General features: G+C 40.7%; 1 protein-coding gene across 7 annotated transcripts in view; it reads left to right on the plus strand.

Moving 5' to 3' along the window:
* Window positions 1-18,140, plus strand: part of XRCC4 (X-ray repair cross complementing 4) — a 285,182-nt gene that overhangs the window by 137,630 nt on the left and 129,412 nt on the right. For all 7 annotated transcript variants that reach the window (XM_077817149.1, XM_077817156.1, XM_077817157.1 and 4 more), the window contains exon 4: window positions 12,945-13,111. In XM_077817149.1, coding sequence (XP_077673275.1) covers window positions 12,945-13,111 — 167 coding nt within the window. The remainder of the gene's footprint in view (window positions 1-12,944; window positions 13,112-18,140) is intronic.

Genomic DNA, 18,140 nt, shown 5'->3' on the forward strand with positions numbered 1-18,140 from the left:
CCCACAAAAGGATCCTACATTTACTTCTTAATAATGGGATATAATGTATAATAAAATCTTGACAACAGTGATCATGAACTAATAACTATATTAATGAGTGAGACAAGCTTTTGAGCTCCGCAAAGCTGTTCTTCAGACCTGAAGAAGAGCTCTGTGGAGCTCAAAAACATCTCTTCCACCAACAGAAGTTGATTCGGTAAAATATATTCCCTTGTTGTAGCTGTATTGGTCCCACAATATACAACACTACAAACAAGTATATTGATATAATTCCTCATCAATAACAATAATCTCTCTAATATTCTTGTCCATTTGTCTGTTCAGTTGTCAGTGTTTCTGAATGCTTGTCTCTACAGCATCTGAGTTCTATACAAATATTGAAAATCATAGTGGGCCAAATTCTCTGCTGGTTTAACTCCACTGGCTTCAATAGAGTAATATCAGAAGAGAATTTGGATCAGTGAGAACTTGTGTGTGTGTTCTGTTTACTCTAATTGTAAGCAGGTCTTTTATCTTCCTGCTCTGTCCTATTCTTGGTTTTATTATTTTATTACTTTTGAATGTGCTATCAAGTGTTCTTCTGTTCTGGTTGTGGGAGGGATGCTCTGAAAAGGTCATCTTTCTTACAGTGTGACCTGAAGATGACAAGGGTAGGGTTTCTCCTTTGGAGGGCTTTTCCCCATTTTTAGGTTTTCTGTTGAGAAGGTTCTGCCTCTTGTTTCTGCCTCTTGAGTATGTGTCTAGGTTCTTGTAAATGTATTGTGCCTGGTGGTGATAGTGTGAAGAAGGACAGTCTTTGAGGAGCGGTGAGCTGGAGCTGGTTCGCGTGAACCGCTTGTTAAATTTTGAAGCAGTTTTAGAACCGGTTGTTAAGCTGCTTCCCTGCAGGGGGCGCTGAGGCTTTGATGGGCTCCGGCCGGGAAGTGATGTAATTCCTCCTCCGGCCGCCGGGGGCGCTGCGCTGCGGGAGCCATGTGGGCTGCCACCTGCCCCTGGGCACAAGCCCTGCTGCTGCTGCTCCCCTGGCCCTGGGGCTCCTGATGCTGCCTGGTGGGTCCCCGGCTGCTCTGCTGGGCCTGGGCTGCATCTTGCTGCTCTCCCTGTGAGTACCCACCACCTTGCCCGCAGTCAGCCCTCGTCTCTAGCCACCCCCTGCCCTGCCTCCAGCCATCCTCGCACCCCCTGCCTCCAGCCAGCCCCTGCTGTACCGCCTGCCTGCAGCCATTCCCTGTCTCCAGCCACCCCCGCACCCTCTGCCCTGCCCGCAGCCAGCCCCTGCCGCAACCCCTGCCCTGCGTGCAACCAGGCCCTGCCGCACGGACCCCCTGCCCTGTTTCCAGCCAGCCCTGCACCCCCTGCCCGCAGCCAGCCCTGTACCCCCTGCCTCCAGCTAGCCCTGCCCCATGCCCCTGTCTGCAGCTGACCCCATGTCCACTGGTGCCCTGCAGTTCCCAGGGCAGTAACCCTGCACACCTGCTTCAATGATGGGGGGCAGGGAGCAGCTGGGACCCACACATGTGCACACCCTAGGGTGACCAGACAGCAAGTGTGAAAAATCAGGACAGGGAGTAGGGGGGTAATAGGAGCCTATATAAGAAAAAGACCCCAAAATCGGGACTATCCCTATAAAATCAGGATATCTGGTCACCCTAGCACACCCCCAGGGAGTGGTGGGGACCCACACATGTGAAACAGAGCTCATTTCTAGTTCAGGCCCATCTTTTTAAAAAAAAAACTTTAGGCAGAGTTAACATACATCTGTATTTTCCCAGGCAGGTCAGGCTTTTTGGTTCTTAAATCGCCGTCCGGGAGGAATTTTTAAAATTTAAAAATTCCTCCCAGGAAAATATGGACGTATGGTAACCATGTTGGTACAAAAAATACATACTGGGGCACATCCCTTAAATCAGAACTTTTTATAGGGAACCGGTTGTTAAGATTTTGGTAGCTCATCACTGCTTTGAGGTAATGTGGGCCAATCCCATTGAATGCTTTATACATCAGTACTGGAGCCTTGACTTGGATGCAGCAGTGCATGCGGAACCGGTGCAGGCTCTTGAGTACTGGTGTGATATGTGCTTTTTGAATCCTTCTACTCAGGAGATGGGCTACTGCATTTGTTGGATCATGTTAAAGATGTTCTGTATTAAAATCACAAATGAATTTGTTTCCCCATAGTTTAAATTCCAGGGTATTACTAATTAAGAGGTCTCTTGGCTTTTGGTACTGTTTCTCTCCCTCTATGTGTGAAACTTGCAAGCTGCTAATTGTGTTAGTACATTCTGAGACATAGTCTGTTCTCAAAGCAATTCTTTGTAACAACAACTACTCACACAGAGAGAGACTCAAAGCAATACTCTGTAACAACAGAAACAGCACCCAGAGACTCCCCGCCCTTTTGTTGTATTCATCTTGCTATGTTAACAATTGTATTAAAATAGAGATAGAGGATGGATGTGGATGGATGCTTGGTGTGGATAATAACTGAATGATCAGGGAGGTGCCAGCCTAAGAATCCAGTGTCCATCGGCTGAAGAAGGCGTCTAGTGGAAATAACCAGAGGACCCCTGGAGGGCACACTGGAATCCACCCAACAGCCTCAAGAATGGGAGAACCAAAGAACAAGATAACATCTGGCAGCATGGAGCCATCAGGAATGTGCCATCTGCTGATTGATTCAGCAACAGCATGATGAAGCAATTCCCATAGACTGGCATAGGAAGAAATTCCTATAAAAATGGACTCTAGAAAGTGGGAACTTTGGGGTCTGATTCTGCAAACCAACTTCCAGGAGCATCAGATGAGCATTTGACAAGGCCCTGCTCCCTCCTCATGTCCAGGCCACCTGGCCAGTGGCTTGGCATGAGCAACTCTAAGGCTGGTAACTTATGATAACAACCTTGCAGAACCTGTGTATGTGTGTGTGTATGAATGAATGTGTGAATAAATATGAAATTGAATGGAATGTTATAGCTATAACTAACTGCTTACTATGATTCTTTCTGTATTCACAATAAATGTGGCATTTTGCCTTTTCCCCTTTAATAAGATCCTGATGGTTTTTATTTTATTGGTATAACACATTGTGTACCAGTTGTAGCTTCTTCAATAAATTTCTAGTCCAGGCCAGATAGAGAGAGGTGTAGTAGTTTATAGCAATCTCAGTCTTATTACCTTAGGGTTCAAGCACAGAAGCAGAGGTGCTTAATGGTGGGAACCATAGCAATGGGAGTGGACAAACCCAAACTGTTCTTCCTCGCCTTGATAGGAGCTGGTTGAGCCTAGAAACGATGAATGCATGGATTATTGTAGCCACCTCAACTGTTCAAGGTAATTTCCAACAATGGCAAATTTTCATCCTGATATACTAATTAGTATCTCTTTAAAGTTCACATAAGAATTAATCCCAGGACAATTAGAGAATCATAGGATTCTGCAATTTTGCAAATTTTTCATCCAAAGATGCATTGCATCATACTTAACTGACGTGTGAGATATTGCCTCAAATGAATGTAGTCCCTTGAACATCCAGTAATTTAGAAAGAATTTACTTAAAAGAAAGTTGGATGAAATATTTGTAAACTATCTAGCTTACTTGAAAGGATAGCCTGTATCCGTACTACACCATTACAGTTAGCTAATAGCAGAACTTCTGTCATCAGTAAATCAGAAGAGAGATTTGGGCGGGTGGAGGGAAGTATGAGAGAAATGACAGTGTCACTCTTAAAAAGACAAGGAGTACTTGTGGCACCTTAGAGACTATCCAATTTATTTGAGCATAAGCTTTCGTGAGCTACAGCTCACTTCATCGGATGCATACTGTGGAAAGTGTAGATCTTTTTATATACACACAAAGCATGAAAAAATACCTCCTCCCACTCCACTCTCCTGCTGGTAATAGCTTATCTAAAGTGATCACTCTCCTTACAATGTGTATGATAATCAAGGTGGGCCATTTCCAGCACAAATCCAGGGTTTAACAAGAACGTCTGGGGGGCGGGGGGTAGGAAAAAACAAGGGGAAATAGGTTACCATGCATAATGACTTAGCCATTCCCAGTCTCTATTCAAGCCTAAGTTAATTGTATCCAATTTTCAAAAGAATTCTAATTCAACAGTTTCTCGCTGGAGTCTGGATTTGAAGTTTTTTTTGTTGTAATATAGCAACTTTCATGTCTGTAATCGCGTGACCAGAGAGATTGAAGTGTTCTCCGACTGGTTTATGAATGTTATAATTCTTGACATCTGATTTGTGTCCATTTATTCTCTTATGTAGAGACTGTCCAGTTTGACCAATGTACATGGCAGAGGGGCATTGCTGGCACATGATGGCATATATCACATTGGTGGATGTGCAGGTGAACGAGCCTCTGATAGTGTGTCTGATGTTATTACCCTGTGATGGTATCCCCTGAATAGATATGTGGGCACAGTTGGCAACGGGCTTTGTTGCAAGGATAGGTTCCTGGGTTAGTGGTTCTGTTGTGTGGTATGTGGTTGCTGGTGAGTATTTACTTCAGGTTGGGGGGCTGTCTGTAGGCAAGGACTGGCCTGTCTCCCAAGATTTGTGAGCGTGTTGGGTCATCCTTCAGGATAGGTTGTAGATCCTTAATAATGCATTGGAGGGGTTTTAGATGGGGGCTGAAGGTGACGGCTAGTGGTGTTCTGTTATTTTCTTTGTTAGGCCTGTCCTGTAGTAGGTGACTTCTGGGAACTCTTCTGGCTCTATCAATCTGTTTCTTCACTTCCGCAGGTGGGTATTGTAGTTGTAAGAATGCTTGATAGAAGCCCTCTACACCAACATTCCACACAAAGATGGACTACAAGCTGTCAAGAACACTATCCCCGATAATGTCACTGCTAACCTGGTGGCTGAACTTTGTGACTTTGTCCTTACCCATAACTATTTTACATTTGAGGACAATGTATACCTTCAGATCAGCGGCACTGCTATGGGTACCCGCATGGCCCCACAGTATGCCAACATTTTTATGGCTGACTTAGAACAACGCTTCCTCAGCTCTCGTCCCCTAACGCCCCTACTCTTCTTGTTCTATATTGATGACATCTTCATCATCTGGACCCATGGAAAAGAAGCCCTTGAGGAATTCCACCATGATTTCAACAATTTCCATCCCACCATCAACCTCAGCCTGGTCCAGTCCACACAAGAGATCCACTTTCTGGACACTACAGTGCTAATAAACGATGGTCACATAAACACCACCCTATACCGGAAACCTACTGACCGCTATTCCTACCTACATGCCTCCAGCTTTCACCCTGACCACACCACATGATCCATTGTCTACAGCCAAGCTCTGCGATACAACCGCATTTGCTCCAACCCCCCAGACAGAGACAAACACCTACAAGATCTCTATCAAGCATTCTTACAACTACAATACCCACCTGCAGAAGTGAAGAAACAGATTGATAGAGTCAGAAGAGTTCCCAGAAGTCATCTACTACAGGACAGGCCTAACAAAGAAAATAACAGAACGCCACTAGCTGTCACCTTCAGCCCCCAACTAAAACCCCTCCAACGCATTATTAAGGATCTACAACCTATCCTGAAGGATGACCCAACACTCTCACAAATCTTGGGAGACAGGCCAGTCCTTGCCTACAGACAGCCCCCCAACCTGAAGCAAATACTCACCAGCAACCACATACCACACAACAGAACCACTAACCCAGGAACCTATCCTTGCAACAAAGCCCGTTGCCAACTGTGCCCACATATCTATTCAAGGGATACCATCACAGGGCCTAATAACATCAGACACACTATCAGAGGCTCATTCACCTGCACATCCACCAATGTGATATATGCCATCATATGCCAGCAATGCCCCTCTGCCATGTACATTGGTCAAACTGGACAGTCTCTACGTAAAAGAATAAATGGACACAAATCAGATGTCAAGCATTATAACATTCATAAACCAGTCGGAGAACACTTCAATCTCTCTGGTCACGCGATTACAGACATGAAAGTTGCTATGTTACAACAAAAAAACTTCAAATCCAGACACCAGCGAGAGACTGTTGAATTGGAATTCATTTGCAAATTGGATACAATTAACTTAGGCTTGAATAGAGACTGGGAATGGCTAAGTCATTATGCAAGGTAACCTATTTCCCCTTGTTTTTTCCTACCTCCCCCCCCCAAGACGTTCTTGTTAAACCCTGGATTTGTGCTGGAAATGGCCCACCTTGATTATCATACACATTGTAAGGAGAGTGATCACTTTAGATAAGCTATTACCAGCAGGAGAGTGGGTTTGTGTGTGTGTGTGTCGGGGGGTGGGGGGTGGTGTTGGTGAGAAAACCTGGATTTGTGCTGGAAATGGCCCAACTTCATTATCATACACATTGTAAGGAGAGTGATCACTTTAGATAAGCTATTACCAGCAGGAGAGTGGGGTGGGAGGAGGTATTTTTTCATGCTTTGTGTGTATATAAAAAGATCTTCTACACTTTCCATAGTACGCATCCGATGAAGTGAGCTGTAGCTCACGAAAGCTTATGCTCAAATAAATTGGTTAGTCTCTAAGGTGCCACAAGTACTCCTTTTCTTTTTGCGAATACAGACTAACACGGCTGTTACTCTGAAAAGTGTCACTCTTAAGTTTCTAATAGACTTGAAGATATTGGTCTGGAGCTGAGCATAATTTCATGAGAAGCTGAGGTGGCATGTTCCTAAAGAGTTCTCACTCTCTGTCACTCTGTCTCTGAAATAAAAGACCCACCACCAAAGACAGAGGGTGATGACAGAAATGATGGATCAGCAACAGGCAATTCATTGTCTGTTGGGACCTTAGGAGTTCTGGTCAGTCCCTGGTTGAGTGAAGTGCTTAATGGTTCAATGCTGAGTCCTTTTTTTATTTAATATTTTCATGAATGATCTGAAAGAGGAAGTAGAAAGTGAATTAATTACATCTGCAGATGATACAAAGCTAGAACTGCAACCAGCTGGAATGATAGCAAGAAAATACAAATTGATCTAGAGAGGCCATTTAGGGATCTGGGGCAAAAATTGGGGATTGGTCCTGCTTTGAGCAGGGGGTTGGACTAGATGACCTCTTGAGGTCCCTTCCAACCCTGATATTCTATGATTCTATGACTTCAATAATATGCAGAAATTAGCAAGTGAGATTTAATGTGGTAAAATGAAACCTATACTCTTAAGGGGAAAATTGATCCAAGCCATGCAAAACTGCATTAATACAGGGTTAAAGTTGAGCTTTCAATCACACACTAGTCAGAAAGTTCAGGACATGATTTATAGTGAGATCTTACCCCAGCTTCCATATTTGTATGCACATTTTTGCCCTTTAATCACTTCGGTTGATCTTCCAAGAACTCTCTCCAGCTTTGCTGTCTTTCTGGCAATGAAGAGCAAAGGTCTGAACTACTTACTCCACTGTGGTCTCACCATAGTTATTCTCAGAGAGACTAATTCCTCCTTTTCTTTGTATAAAGATGCTTCTGCATATTTTCCACATATTTGCTTTCCCATTTTTTAATCATTAGCTAGTTTTGCAAGGTCCCAACTTCCATATTTAAATCAGATTTGAAAAAATATCAGTCCATAATCTCATCCAATTTACAGCTATCAATGATTTTGTCCTCGCCTCTCTTAGTAATAGAACTAGTTTCTTTCTGTTTCTTTTTGCTTTGGATTCAGCAACATTTTAAAATAAATGTCAGGAAGCAGCAGGGTTTGGGGCATTGGGCTGGGAATGAGGATGCCTGGAGTGAAATCCTGGCTCCACTGAAATCAATGGCAAAACCTCCAACTCTCCTGTTCTAATCTGAGTTTTGCAGCTTTGGCAAGTGCTTTAATCACTTTGTGCCTTTGTTTCTGTATTGTCTATTTAGATTGTAAACTCTTTAGGACAGGCACTATGTCTTACTGTGTGTTTGTCCGTATCTAGCTTGTTGAGGCCTCAATCTCGCTTAAGGGCTTTGTGTGCTACCAATAATTAAGAATAGTAATAATTGAAATAGTTTTAAGATATATCATATACCAATATTTTACATAGGTGGTGAAAAAATATATATGAATGTAAAGGATCAATGTCAGCTTAAAAATCATTTGTTTTGTTTTTAATTTGGTCTCTGTATTACAGTAACAGGTTCTGATTCTGTGCACACTTAAGCTCCTGTGTTGCAGCTGATTGCTGGAGTGCTGCATGTTTAACTTTACTCACACAAATGTCTTATTGATCCCATTGGGACCACTCATGTGAGTAAAGTGATGTGTGTAAATCTTTGCAGGATTTGGGCCTTAAATGTTCAACATTGCCAGAAATTTGAGAATTGAAATTACTTTTCACTTTATATTCACATTTGATTGTGCTTTTCTCACCGTCAATAATGAAAACAAACTAGTTGATTTCACTTCTATGGATTGTGTCTAGCTGTTTAGTTTCTGGTTCTGATGCACCAGCAGAGTGTTGAAATATCTGGATTGCAAAAATGGGGATGGTTCTGTGGCACTATCCCTCAGTTTACCCCAGAGATGAGTTCCAGAGCTGTTATAGATGCAAAGGCCCCTCTGTGGACAGCCTTGGCTTCTGTGGATCACTTGAGATCTGCAAGGTTTGAGTTTTCTCCTCTTATCCTTCTCCTGCATGGGAGAGGGCAGTGCAGCCCCTAAATGGATAGATTGTAAACTCCTTCAGGTGGGGACTAGCTCCTACTATGTATTTGTGGAATGCCCACTACAATGGGGCTTCTGAAAGATACAGCAGTATAAATATGTAATGAGTATTCTAGTCTATAACTGCAGTTTTATTTTCAAGTTCTTTGAACTTCTGTCTTCGTGGCTTTTTTTTACGTCTATGTACTTTCAGCTGTTTGCTTTCCAGTTTGAGATTCAGTGACTGTACAATAAATATGACCTCAGAGTACAACTGGCTTGAGATTTTATTCTCTCTCTCTCTATTCTCTTGTGAAAAGTCAGTAGTTTGCATGAAAACAAATGGCTAGAAATGAGGGATGAACATTTTAACTAATCTAGCAGTTTTATCACTCTTTATGAATTACTTATCAGTCTCTCAGCACTAGCCTCCTTACAAGAGAGAAATGAAACCGGTTTGTATCTTAATTAGATAATAGTGTTACTATTGATAGTGCATGTTAACATTTTCTATGTTTGTTAAATTGACAGTACGATGGCTCATTGAACCAAATAGTTTTACATTCAGGAAACACAATAAGAGCTCTCTTCAGCATATTTGGTGTATGTGTCTGTAAGAAGAAGGTTTACTTGCCTTAATCTAACCAAAGGCATATATATATAGTCACTGTCGTGACATTTTTATCTTACTGGGGCCATATGTACTCTAGAAAAACTTGATAGTGTTTTCTTAACTGCTGCATCTCTATTGATGGTAGGCGTAGGGGAAGCTGTAATGTAGACCGGATGAATGTTACCACCCTGCTATCTAACACTTAGCTGAAGAAAAAGGATATAGATGATATGATATAATTTTTTATTTATTATGCTTTACTCTGTCTTAAGCTTGTTTTATGTAAGAAGATACACAATACCCATTGCTTTTACCATGATGAGCAGTTCCTATTAAAGTGATACAGCTAAATCCTGCCCTTTACTGCACTGGTTTACAGCAGGGAAAGGGATGTAGAGAGTTTCTTTCACTTCCCGCACCCTCATTCAAAGAACACGGCAGAATCTCCCATAGCATTAAAAAAAAAACACTTAAAAAGAGATAGTCAGCTAGTGCTCTAGCTAATGCACTTCATCTCCAAGGAGCTGCAATATGCACCTCAGGAGATATATCTAGCACCTTGTCCTAGCTGATTAGCTCATTAGGTTGAATATTGCTCCTCTACTGTTTTCTGCAGTGTGACCTCCCCTGTCTGCCCTGAGGAACCCTTCCATAGCAGGTAGAATACCTGAAGGAAAGGAGGTACCTGGCTGAATCTCATCTCTACCTCACTGCACTAGTCAGGGTGGGATTACATAGTTCATGAAAAATATGGGTGAGAGTGATGCTACATCAGTGTAATCACATCGTATTTGCTATCTTGAAATCTTACAAATAAAATATTTCATTATTGGTCTGCTTTGTAGAAATAAGTTTCATTTCCTGTTAGTCTTGTAATCAGAATTCATTACATAACATGTAACAACAGAAAGTAAACTGTAAGATGCACCACATTTCATTGTTCTGAATAAACATTTTAATTTAATTTATCTGAATTCATTATATTCCAAGTAATTTACATGGCAAAAGCTTTTAAACTTTCTAGATCTTTTCTCTCTAATCAAAGTTAAGAGGGCAGAAAGGTTGCATTTCATTTATCTGTGCTACTATATTTTTACATCTTTGTCTAGTATCAGTGTGGCATGAATTCTTTATCCATTTGGCCTGGTGTGACTTGCAAGTGATGAAAAACAGTTTCCTTTACACAAGTCTATCTTTGTTAATGTTGTCGGGCAAGTCGGATATCCAGGGAATACAATGTCACTTGGCGGGTTACTGATAATGTAATCTAACTTCTAAAAATAAATAAAACTCATCCTGTCATCTGTTCTATTTAACCTTAAATAGCAGTTTTGTACAACATAAAGGAAACTTGTGTATTGTGAAGTGTACATTTACATTTAGAACAGGTTTACATGCTCAGTGCTAGACTAAACCTTCATTTTCAACACATTTCCTGATGATCTCTGCTTACTAAAGACAGTGATTTTATGATGGTTTCATTGCTTGTTTGCAGTAAGTTGCACAACTGAAATGATTAATTAAGTAAAAGTTAAATCTAGACTGAAGAATTAATATAATGCTGTTGTCAGTTTTCCCCTTTGACTGTTTTTATATTACCTGCCAGCCTCTCCTGCTTAAGGTGGAGTAGAGTAGAGAGACAACAGAGGAAAAGTGAGAATGGGATAGACAGGATGACCTACCCCTCTTAAAGTCTTGTTTTCTTTGTGCAGCAAGATATGCTGTGCAGACTAAACCCTTCCTTGGCATGTAAAATTGCCGGTGTTTTCTGAAGACCTGTTGTTTTTATTTTTCTTTATGCTGTAAAAGAGGACTGTTAATTAATAATGTCACAAAATACCAAAACAGTCTTGTGAATCTTTTAAGGATTCCAAGAGACTAGGCAGAGTCTACACTCTTTGCAGATATCCTTGGCTGACTTTACTATCCCTTTGGGCCATGCCTATACAAAGGTAAGTCATATGGATGCTCCCAGTAGTGGGCACCTTTCACCTCCTAAGATGGCTCACATTTCCTCATACCAGCTACTTCAAAGTGACGTTGAGGTTACTCAATCACAGTCTATAAATATCTACATCAGGAACAAATATTTAATAATGGGCTCTTCGATCTAGCAGAGAAAGGTATAACACGATCCAATGGCTGGAAGTTGAAGCTAGACAAATTCAGACTGAAAATAAGGTGTACATTTTTTAAAAGAGATGGTCATTAACCACTGGAATAACTTACCCAGAATCATGGTGGATTCTTCCTTACTGGCAGTTTGTAAATCAAGGTTGGATGTTTTCCTGAAGGTCCTGCTGTAGGAATTATTTTGGGGAAGTTTGTCTTGCACTCTCAGAAGAGGTCCCATAAGACTAGGAGAGCACTAATAAGAAAAAGCTGATTTCTTTCAAAAACTCCCGTACAAAAGGATTAGTCTTCATCTATGATACTTTTTGAGACATCATTAGATTCTCTGCTTGATCTCTCCGGTGCAACACCGTTGCATGGAGAAATATGTGGCTGTGGGCTCCAGATGCAGACCCAACTTCTGGGTAAAACTTTTTGGTGAGTTTCTAGAAAAAGCTCAGAAGGACTTGTCAGATCTGAATGAAATTTTGTCCAGCCAAACTTCATCTAGTTCAGGTCATTTCACCACAATTGCAACTGCTAGCCATACCAGAATCACTTGCATGCTATAGAGGTCAGGATTCTCCACAGGATCATGAGTCCAAATATAAAATAAAATAGTTTACTTTAAAATAAAAAAACTAATAATTTGTTCTATATTGGAACATTGACATTAGTAAGAATTGTTCTACATTTTCAACCATTCCTTTCTACAACACCATTTCTACATTTTCGATAGCATCTTCAACAGCAAAGAAACTTCACTCCTGCCAAAATGCCCTATCTTGTAAATCTTTACTTATGTGAGTCATCCCATTTGAAGTAATTGGGACTGTCTGCATGAATAAAGGACTACTTGCATGATTAAGGGTTTGTTGGAGAGGGTCCCTGGAGGGAAAGCTCCTGGGATGGGCTTCTTCCCTTCTTATAGGTCTTTAAAGCACCAAAGAAACCTGTGGTGCTATATTAAACCCAGAGGTCTTTATTATGAATTTACATAATGCTCATTGGACTTCTTCATATTTCTGTTGTCCTATGGCTGTTCTGGTTCTTGCAATAGGTGGCAAATAGCTTTCTAGATATTTCATCAGTTAGTATAATAAGAATAATGTTATAAATGCCTTACAGAATTCTTTTCCTATAGCTCTGCACTACATTAAAACTGCCTTTTGCTCAGCACCTGAGACATCTTGTTGCATCTTCCTGCAGTTAATTTTTTCTCTTTGTTAGGGAGCAGATTGTTAGTGTAGCGTATACTCGGCTCTCTTGGTACTGATTTATCAGTGTGTAGATACTGTGGTAATGGATACCCTATATGAACCTAAGACTGTATACAAATGTAGATAAATTAGACATATAAGCAAATGGTGCTTTATCCCACTTGCCACATTCTTACTCAAGAGGCTTATTTTTGTTGCCATTCTGTTGTAATTTTAACAGGAAAGTATTCAAGGGATTGTAATTGTACAATTGCTGTTGCTTGTTAAGCGCATGTCTGGAGTTGATTGAAGCTGGGTTTTTTGACCTTTTTAGATCCAGCAAAGTAACTCAGTTTTTCCTTGTGTCCCAGTTTAGACTTGGATCACTGAAGCTACAAAAAGTCTCAAGTCCAACTGAAGTCATCAAAGAGCTGATTTGCCACTGCCTCGACTGTGTAGCAGAACTACATGCCGAAAAGGAGCATCTGCAAAAGGAAAATGAAAGGCTTCTAAGTGATTGGAATGACGTGCAAGGACTGTAGGTTGAAAAATGCATCAATAAGATATTCTTCATATACTATGTGTTTGCAGTTTACCTATGCAACAAAATGTAGGTTATACTGATGGGCACTATATATTTAAGATATTTGCAAAATGAAATGCACCTATTGATAGTGTTTTGGGCCGTAACAGCTTATAGGTTACTCAGCTGTAGAGGCTTCTTCTTATTTCAAGGTGGCAGGCAACACCTGAGTTGCTAACATATAATGCTGATTATAGCTTTATGTAGCCAGAAATATCTTCACTCGCCCTTTCCCCCTCCTGCAGAATGCAGTGTGCGTTTTCTTCTGCATAGATCCCTCAATGATGAGCATTATTTTGCCTGTCTTGATTTCTATTTCAGTTGTGATTTACATTTTAAACTAGATTATTCCTGGGGCCATAGGGGGCAAGAGGGGGAGAGAATGTAATTTGACAGTAATTAAAGCCAGCTATATTGTCAAAGTATCAGAAGGGTCGTGAATGTCTTGCAGGGGAGCGGGGAGGAAGACACAAATTTAAAAAAAAAATTGCACAAGATCACATTATTTTAAGCAAGATATTTGTATTTGTCAATAGAGTGCCAAATTTAGAAATACTCATGGAAGAATTTAACTCAGTGGTGTGCTGGGTAGGGCGACAAAGGCCATATCTTTTTTTAAAAAAGAAGAATAAAAAATGGTCACAGAGTTTGTCCTGAAAGTTTTGTCATGACAAATATACAAAAAGAAAAGGAGTACTTGTGGCACCTTAGAGACTAACCAATTTATTTGAGCATAAGCTTTCGTGAGCTACAGCATCCGATTAAGTGAGTTGTAGCTCACGAAAGCTTATGCTCAAATAAATTGGTTAGTCTCTAAGGTGCCACAAGTACTCCTTTTCTTTTTGCGAATACAGACCAACACGGCTGTTACTCTGAAACCTGACAAATATACAGCCTCACTAGCAGTGTTTGACTACTTAATAGTTTAACAGTGTAGTAAACAATATCTTTGTATAATTAATGTGTTGCACTGCATTAAATGCCATTTTGTTTTGTGTAGTGCTGTGGCACTTGTAATTGATAATTCCACAACAAACTCACAGGAGGGGTTTCCCTCCAAAAACAGTGATTATTACATCTTAACTTTAAACTATTTCATAGAATCATAGAATCATAGAATAACAGAGTTGGAAGGGACCTCTGGAGGCCATCTAGTCCAACCCCCTGCCCAGAACAGGACCAATCCCAACTAAATCATCCCAGCCAGGGCTTTGTCAAGCCTGACCTTAAAATAAATAAATAAAATATTTAAATACCTAGTCACAATTATATAGCATACAAAATGTGCTGAGCATCTTCAGTGAGGAGCTGGGTGTCCTCGATTCCCATCTAGTCAACTGCCTTCTACTTGCCAACAGTTAAGTGCAGGATTCAACTGTAAAGCAGTTTTCCTGTTTTAGAGGTATGATATAGATGGTGTCATTGCAAGGCTTCTTATATTAAAATTAATCAACAAACCTATCTAGTTTACAGTTGAATATGCTGAAAGCAGTTGAGAAATTATAGTTTACAAGTTTGAACTGTTGCACTAATTTTTTTTAAAAAATAAATAAATAAAATACTGCCACCCCGAGTCATTAATCGGCAATATCCACATATAGAGATGAACGCCATGGAAACCACTGCCATTAATTAGGTGCTGGACTGAACTGAGTTCTTGCCACCTAACTGCTTTTAGCTACATAATAACTTTGTAATCTAGTTAACATTTGTTTTTTAAATATGAATTTGTTCAGTTTCCTTGTGTTTTAACATACATAGAAAATTCAGTAAGGATTATCTTGAATATCCTTTGTGCATGAGTATACAAACACACACACTGGGCAGGTGAGTTAAAATATCAAACTAGAATAGACAATGTTTTTGTTTTATACAGATTATTACATTGGTAAATATAGAGCAATACTAAGCATCTTTAATAGAAAAGTTTCCTAAATCCTGGAAAATAAAGATAAGTTTCTGTTTTGTATGTAGTGTGTCTTTTATACTAACCAGGTAAAATTAATATAGAGGAGTTATAGTCAAGTAAACTGTCAATTTATATTATGGTCAAATGTAGTGACAGAAAATCGGAACCATAAATTACGCATAAAAATGAGTGTTTGGTGTTTTAGTATATGAATAAATCACTTGAAAATGTCTCATCAACATTAGCTTGCCAGCATTCAACACCACTGCTATAGAACAAAAAGGGAATCGGATGCAGCTAAAATGTAAGAAGGAGATGATGTAAATGCCAGAACCATTCTAAGACACAGACAACCTTATACATATAAGATTACATTTTCAGCCAGGCTTTGGATACAAAACCCGCACACGTATAATTGCCACAAGTTCTTTAGTTTGTGTTATATCTGTGTCTCTCTTCAGAAATGGAAGAGGTTGAGAAATGGACAGTTAATCCTTGATTTAGGTCACCAGTATTACTTGTCTTCAAATGGCAACCATTACTAACACCAGTTGTTTTCAGTAGGTTGTGGTTGTGTTTTGACTACTATCATCCGAACTTGACATATTAAAAGTATCATGCTTCTATTAACTCCAAGATCGCTTTGATTATGGAACTCGAAAAGCACGTGCAAATAAGACTAATAAAAATGTCTATGGCCATTAGCTTTTTTCACTTGTGATTTCACTTTTTTATTAAATTTAAAGGCTTTGTTTGAGATGAGTAGCTTATGTACATGGGCCTGTGGAGATGTGACTTCTGTGAAACAAATCCCATATAGGCACCAGTGGGTGACAAATTGCAATGAAAGGTTGTGTTTGTAGCTGGTGAAATACTGAAGTTTAATCCTTTGCTTAGTTCTCACAGGTGTAAGGGTCTGCACAAGCAGAAATTTTTGCAGGATTGGGCCCTTTGGTTCTTGCCATATTAAGGGGGAAAGTGATTTCCAGAGTCAAGGGTCCTTCACTGAAATTGCATTGCATGCAACCCGCCTTTGGTTAAATCAGGAGACTGCTACTAGTAAATTGAATAAATCAGATGATCTCAAGGCTATGGTACCAAACAACATTAGTTTTTGTTGACTAGTGTTGTTTTGATTTACCCTTTATTTGGTTACTATTCCCATTGCGGGAAGGGAGTCTTCTTTTTCCTCATTGAAGGATTTGATACACTTAATGTCATATTTTACACTTGTATATGCAAAAAGAAAAGGAGTACTTGTGGCACCTTAGAGACTAACCAATTTATTTGAGCATAAGCTTTCGTGAGCTACAGCTCACTTCATCGGATGCATACTGTGGAAAGTGTAGAAGATCTTTTTCTACACACAAAGCATGAAAAAATACCTCCCTCCACCCCACTCTCCTGCTGGTAATAGCTTATCTAAAGTGATCACTCTCCTTACAATGTGTATGATAATCAAGTTGGGCCATTTCCAGCACAAATCCAGGTTTTCTCCCGCCCCCCCACCCCCCCAAACCCACTCTCCTGTTGGTAATAGCTTATCTAAAGTGACCACTCTCCTTACAATGTGTATGATAATCAAGGTGGGCCATTTCCAGCACAAATCCAGGGTTTAATGGATGTAGAAACCCTCTACACCAACATTCCACATAAAGATGGACTACAAGCCGTCAAGAACACTATCCCCGATAATGTCACGACTAACCTGGTGGCTGAACTTTGTGACTTTGTCCTTACCCATAACTATTTTACATTTGAGGACAATGTATACCTTCAAATCAACGGCACTGCTTTGGGTACCTGCATGGCCCCACAGTATGCCAACATTTTTATGGCTGACTTAGAACGACGCTTCCTCAGCTCTCGTCCCCTAACGCCCCTACTCTACTTGTGCTATATTGATGACATCTTCATCATCTGGACCCATGGAAAAGGAATTCCTTGAGGAATTCCACCATGATTTCAACAATTTCCATCCCACCATCAACCTCAGCCTGGTCCAGTCCACACAAGAGATCCACTTCCTGGACACTACAGTGCTAATAAACGATGGTCACATAAACACCACCCTATACCGGAAACCTACTGACCGCTATTCCTACCTACATACCTCCAGCTTTCACCCTGACCACACCACACGATCCATTGTCTACAGCCAAGCTCTGCGATACAACCGCATTTGCTCCAACTCCCCAGACAGAGACAAACACCTACAAGATCTCTATCAAGCATTCTTACAACTACAGTACCCACCTGCAGAAGTGAAGAAACAGATTGATAGAGCCAGAAGAGTTCCCAGAAGTCACCTACTACAGGACAGGCCTAACAAAGAAAATAACAGAACGCCACTAGCTGTCACCTTCAGCCCCCAACTAAAACCCCTCCAACGCATTATTAAGGATCTACTACCTATCCTGAAGGATGACCCAACACTCTCACAAATCTTGGGAGCCAGGCCAGTCCTTGCCTACAGACAGCCCCCCAACCTGAAGCAAATACTCACCAGCAACCACATACCACACAACAGAACCACTAACCCAGGAACCTATCCTTTCAACAAAGCCCGTTGCCAGCTGTGCCCACATATCTATTCAGGGGACACCATCACAGGACCTAATAACATCAGCCACACTATCAGAGGCTCGTTCACCTGCACATCCACCAATGTGATATATGCCATCATGTGCCAGCAATGCCCCTCTGCCATGTACATTGGTCAAACTGGACAGTCTCTATGTAAAAGAATAAATGGACACAAATCAGATGTCAAGAATTATAACATTCATAAACCAGTCAGAGAACACTTCAATCTCTCTGGTCACGCGATTACAGACATGAAAGTTGCGATATTACAGCAAAAAAACTTCAAATCCAGACTCCAGCGAGAGACTGTTGAATTGGAATTCATTTGCAAATTGGAAACAATTAACTTAGGTTACCTTGCATAATGACTTAGCCACTCCCAGTCTCTATTCAAGCCTATTTCCCCTTGTTTTTTCCTAACCCCCACCCCCAACCCCAGACGTTCTTGTTAAACCCTGGATTTGTGCTGGAAATGGCCCACCTTGATTA

This window comes from Eretmochelys imbricata, chromosome 5, assembly GCF_965152235.1.
Source record: "Eretmochelys imbricata isolate rEreImb1 chromosome 5, rEreImb1.hap1, whole genome shotgun sequence".
NCBI lineage: Eukaryota > Metazoa > Chordata > Testudines > Cheloniidae > Eretmochelys > Eretmochelys imbricata.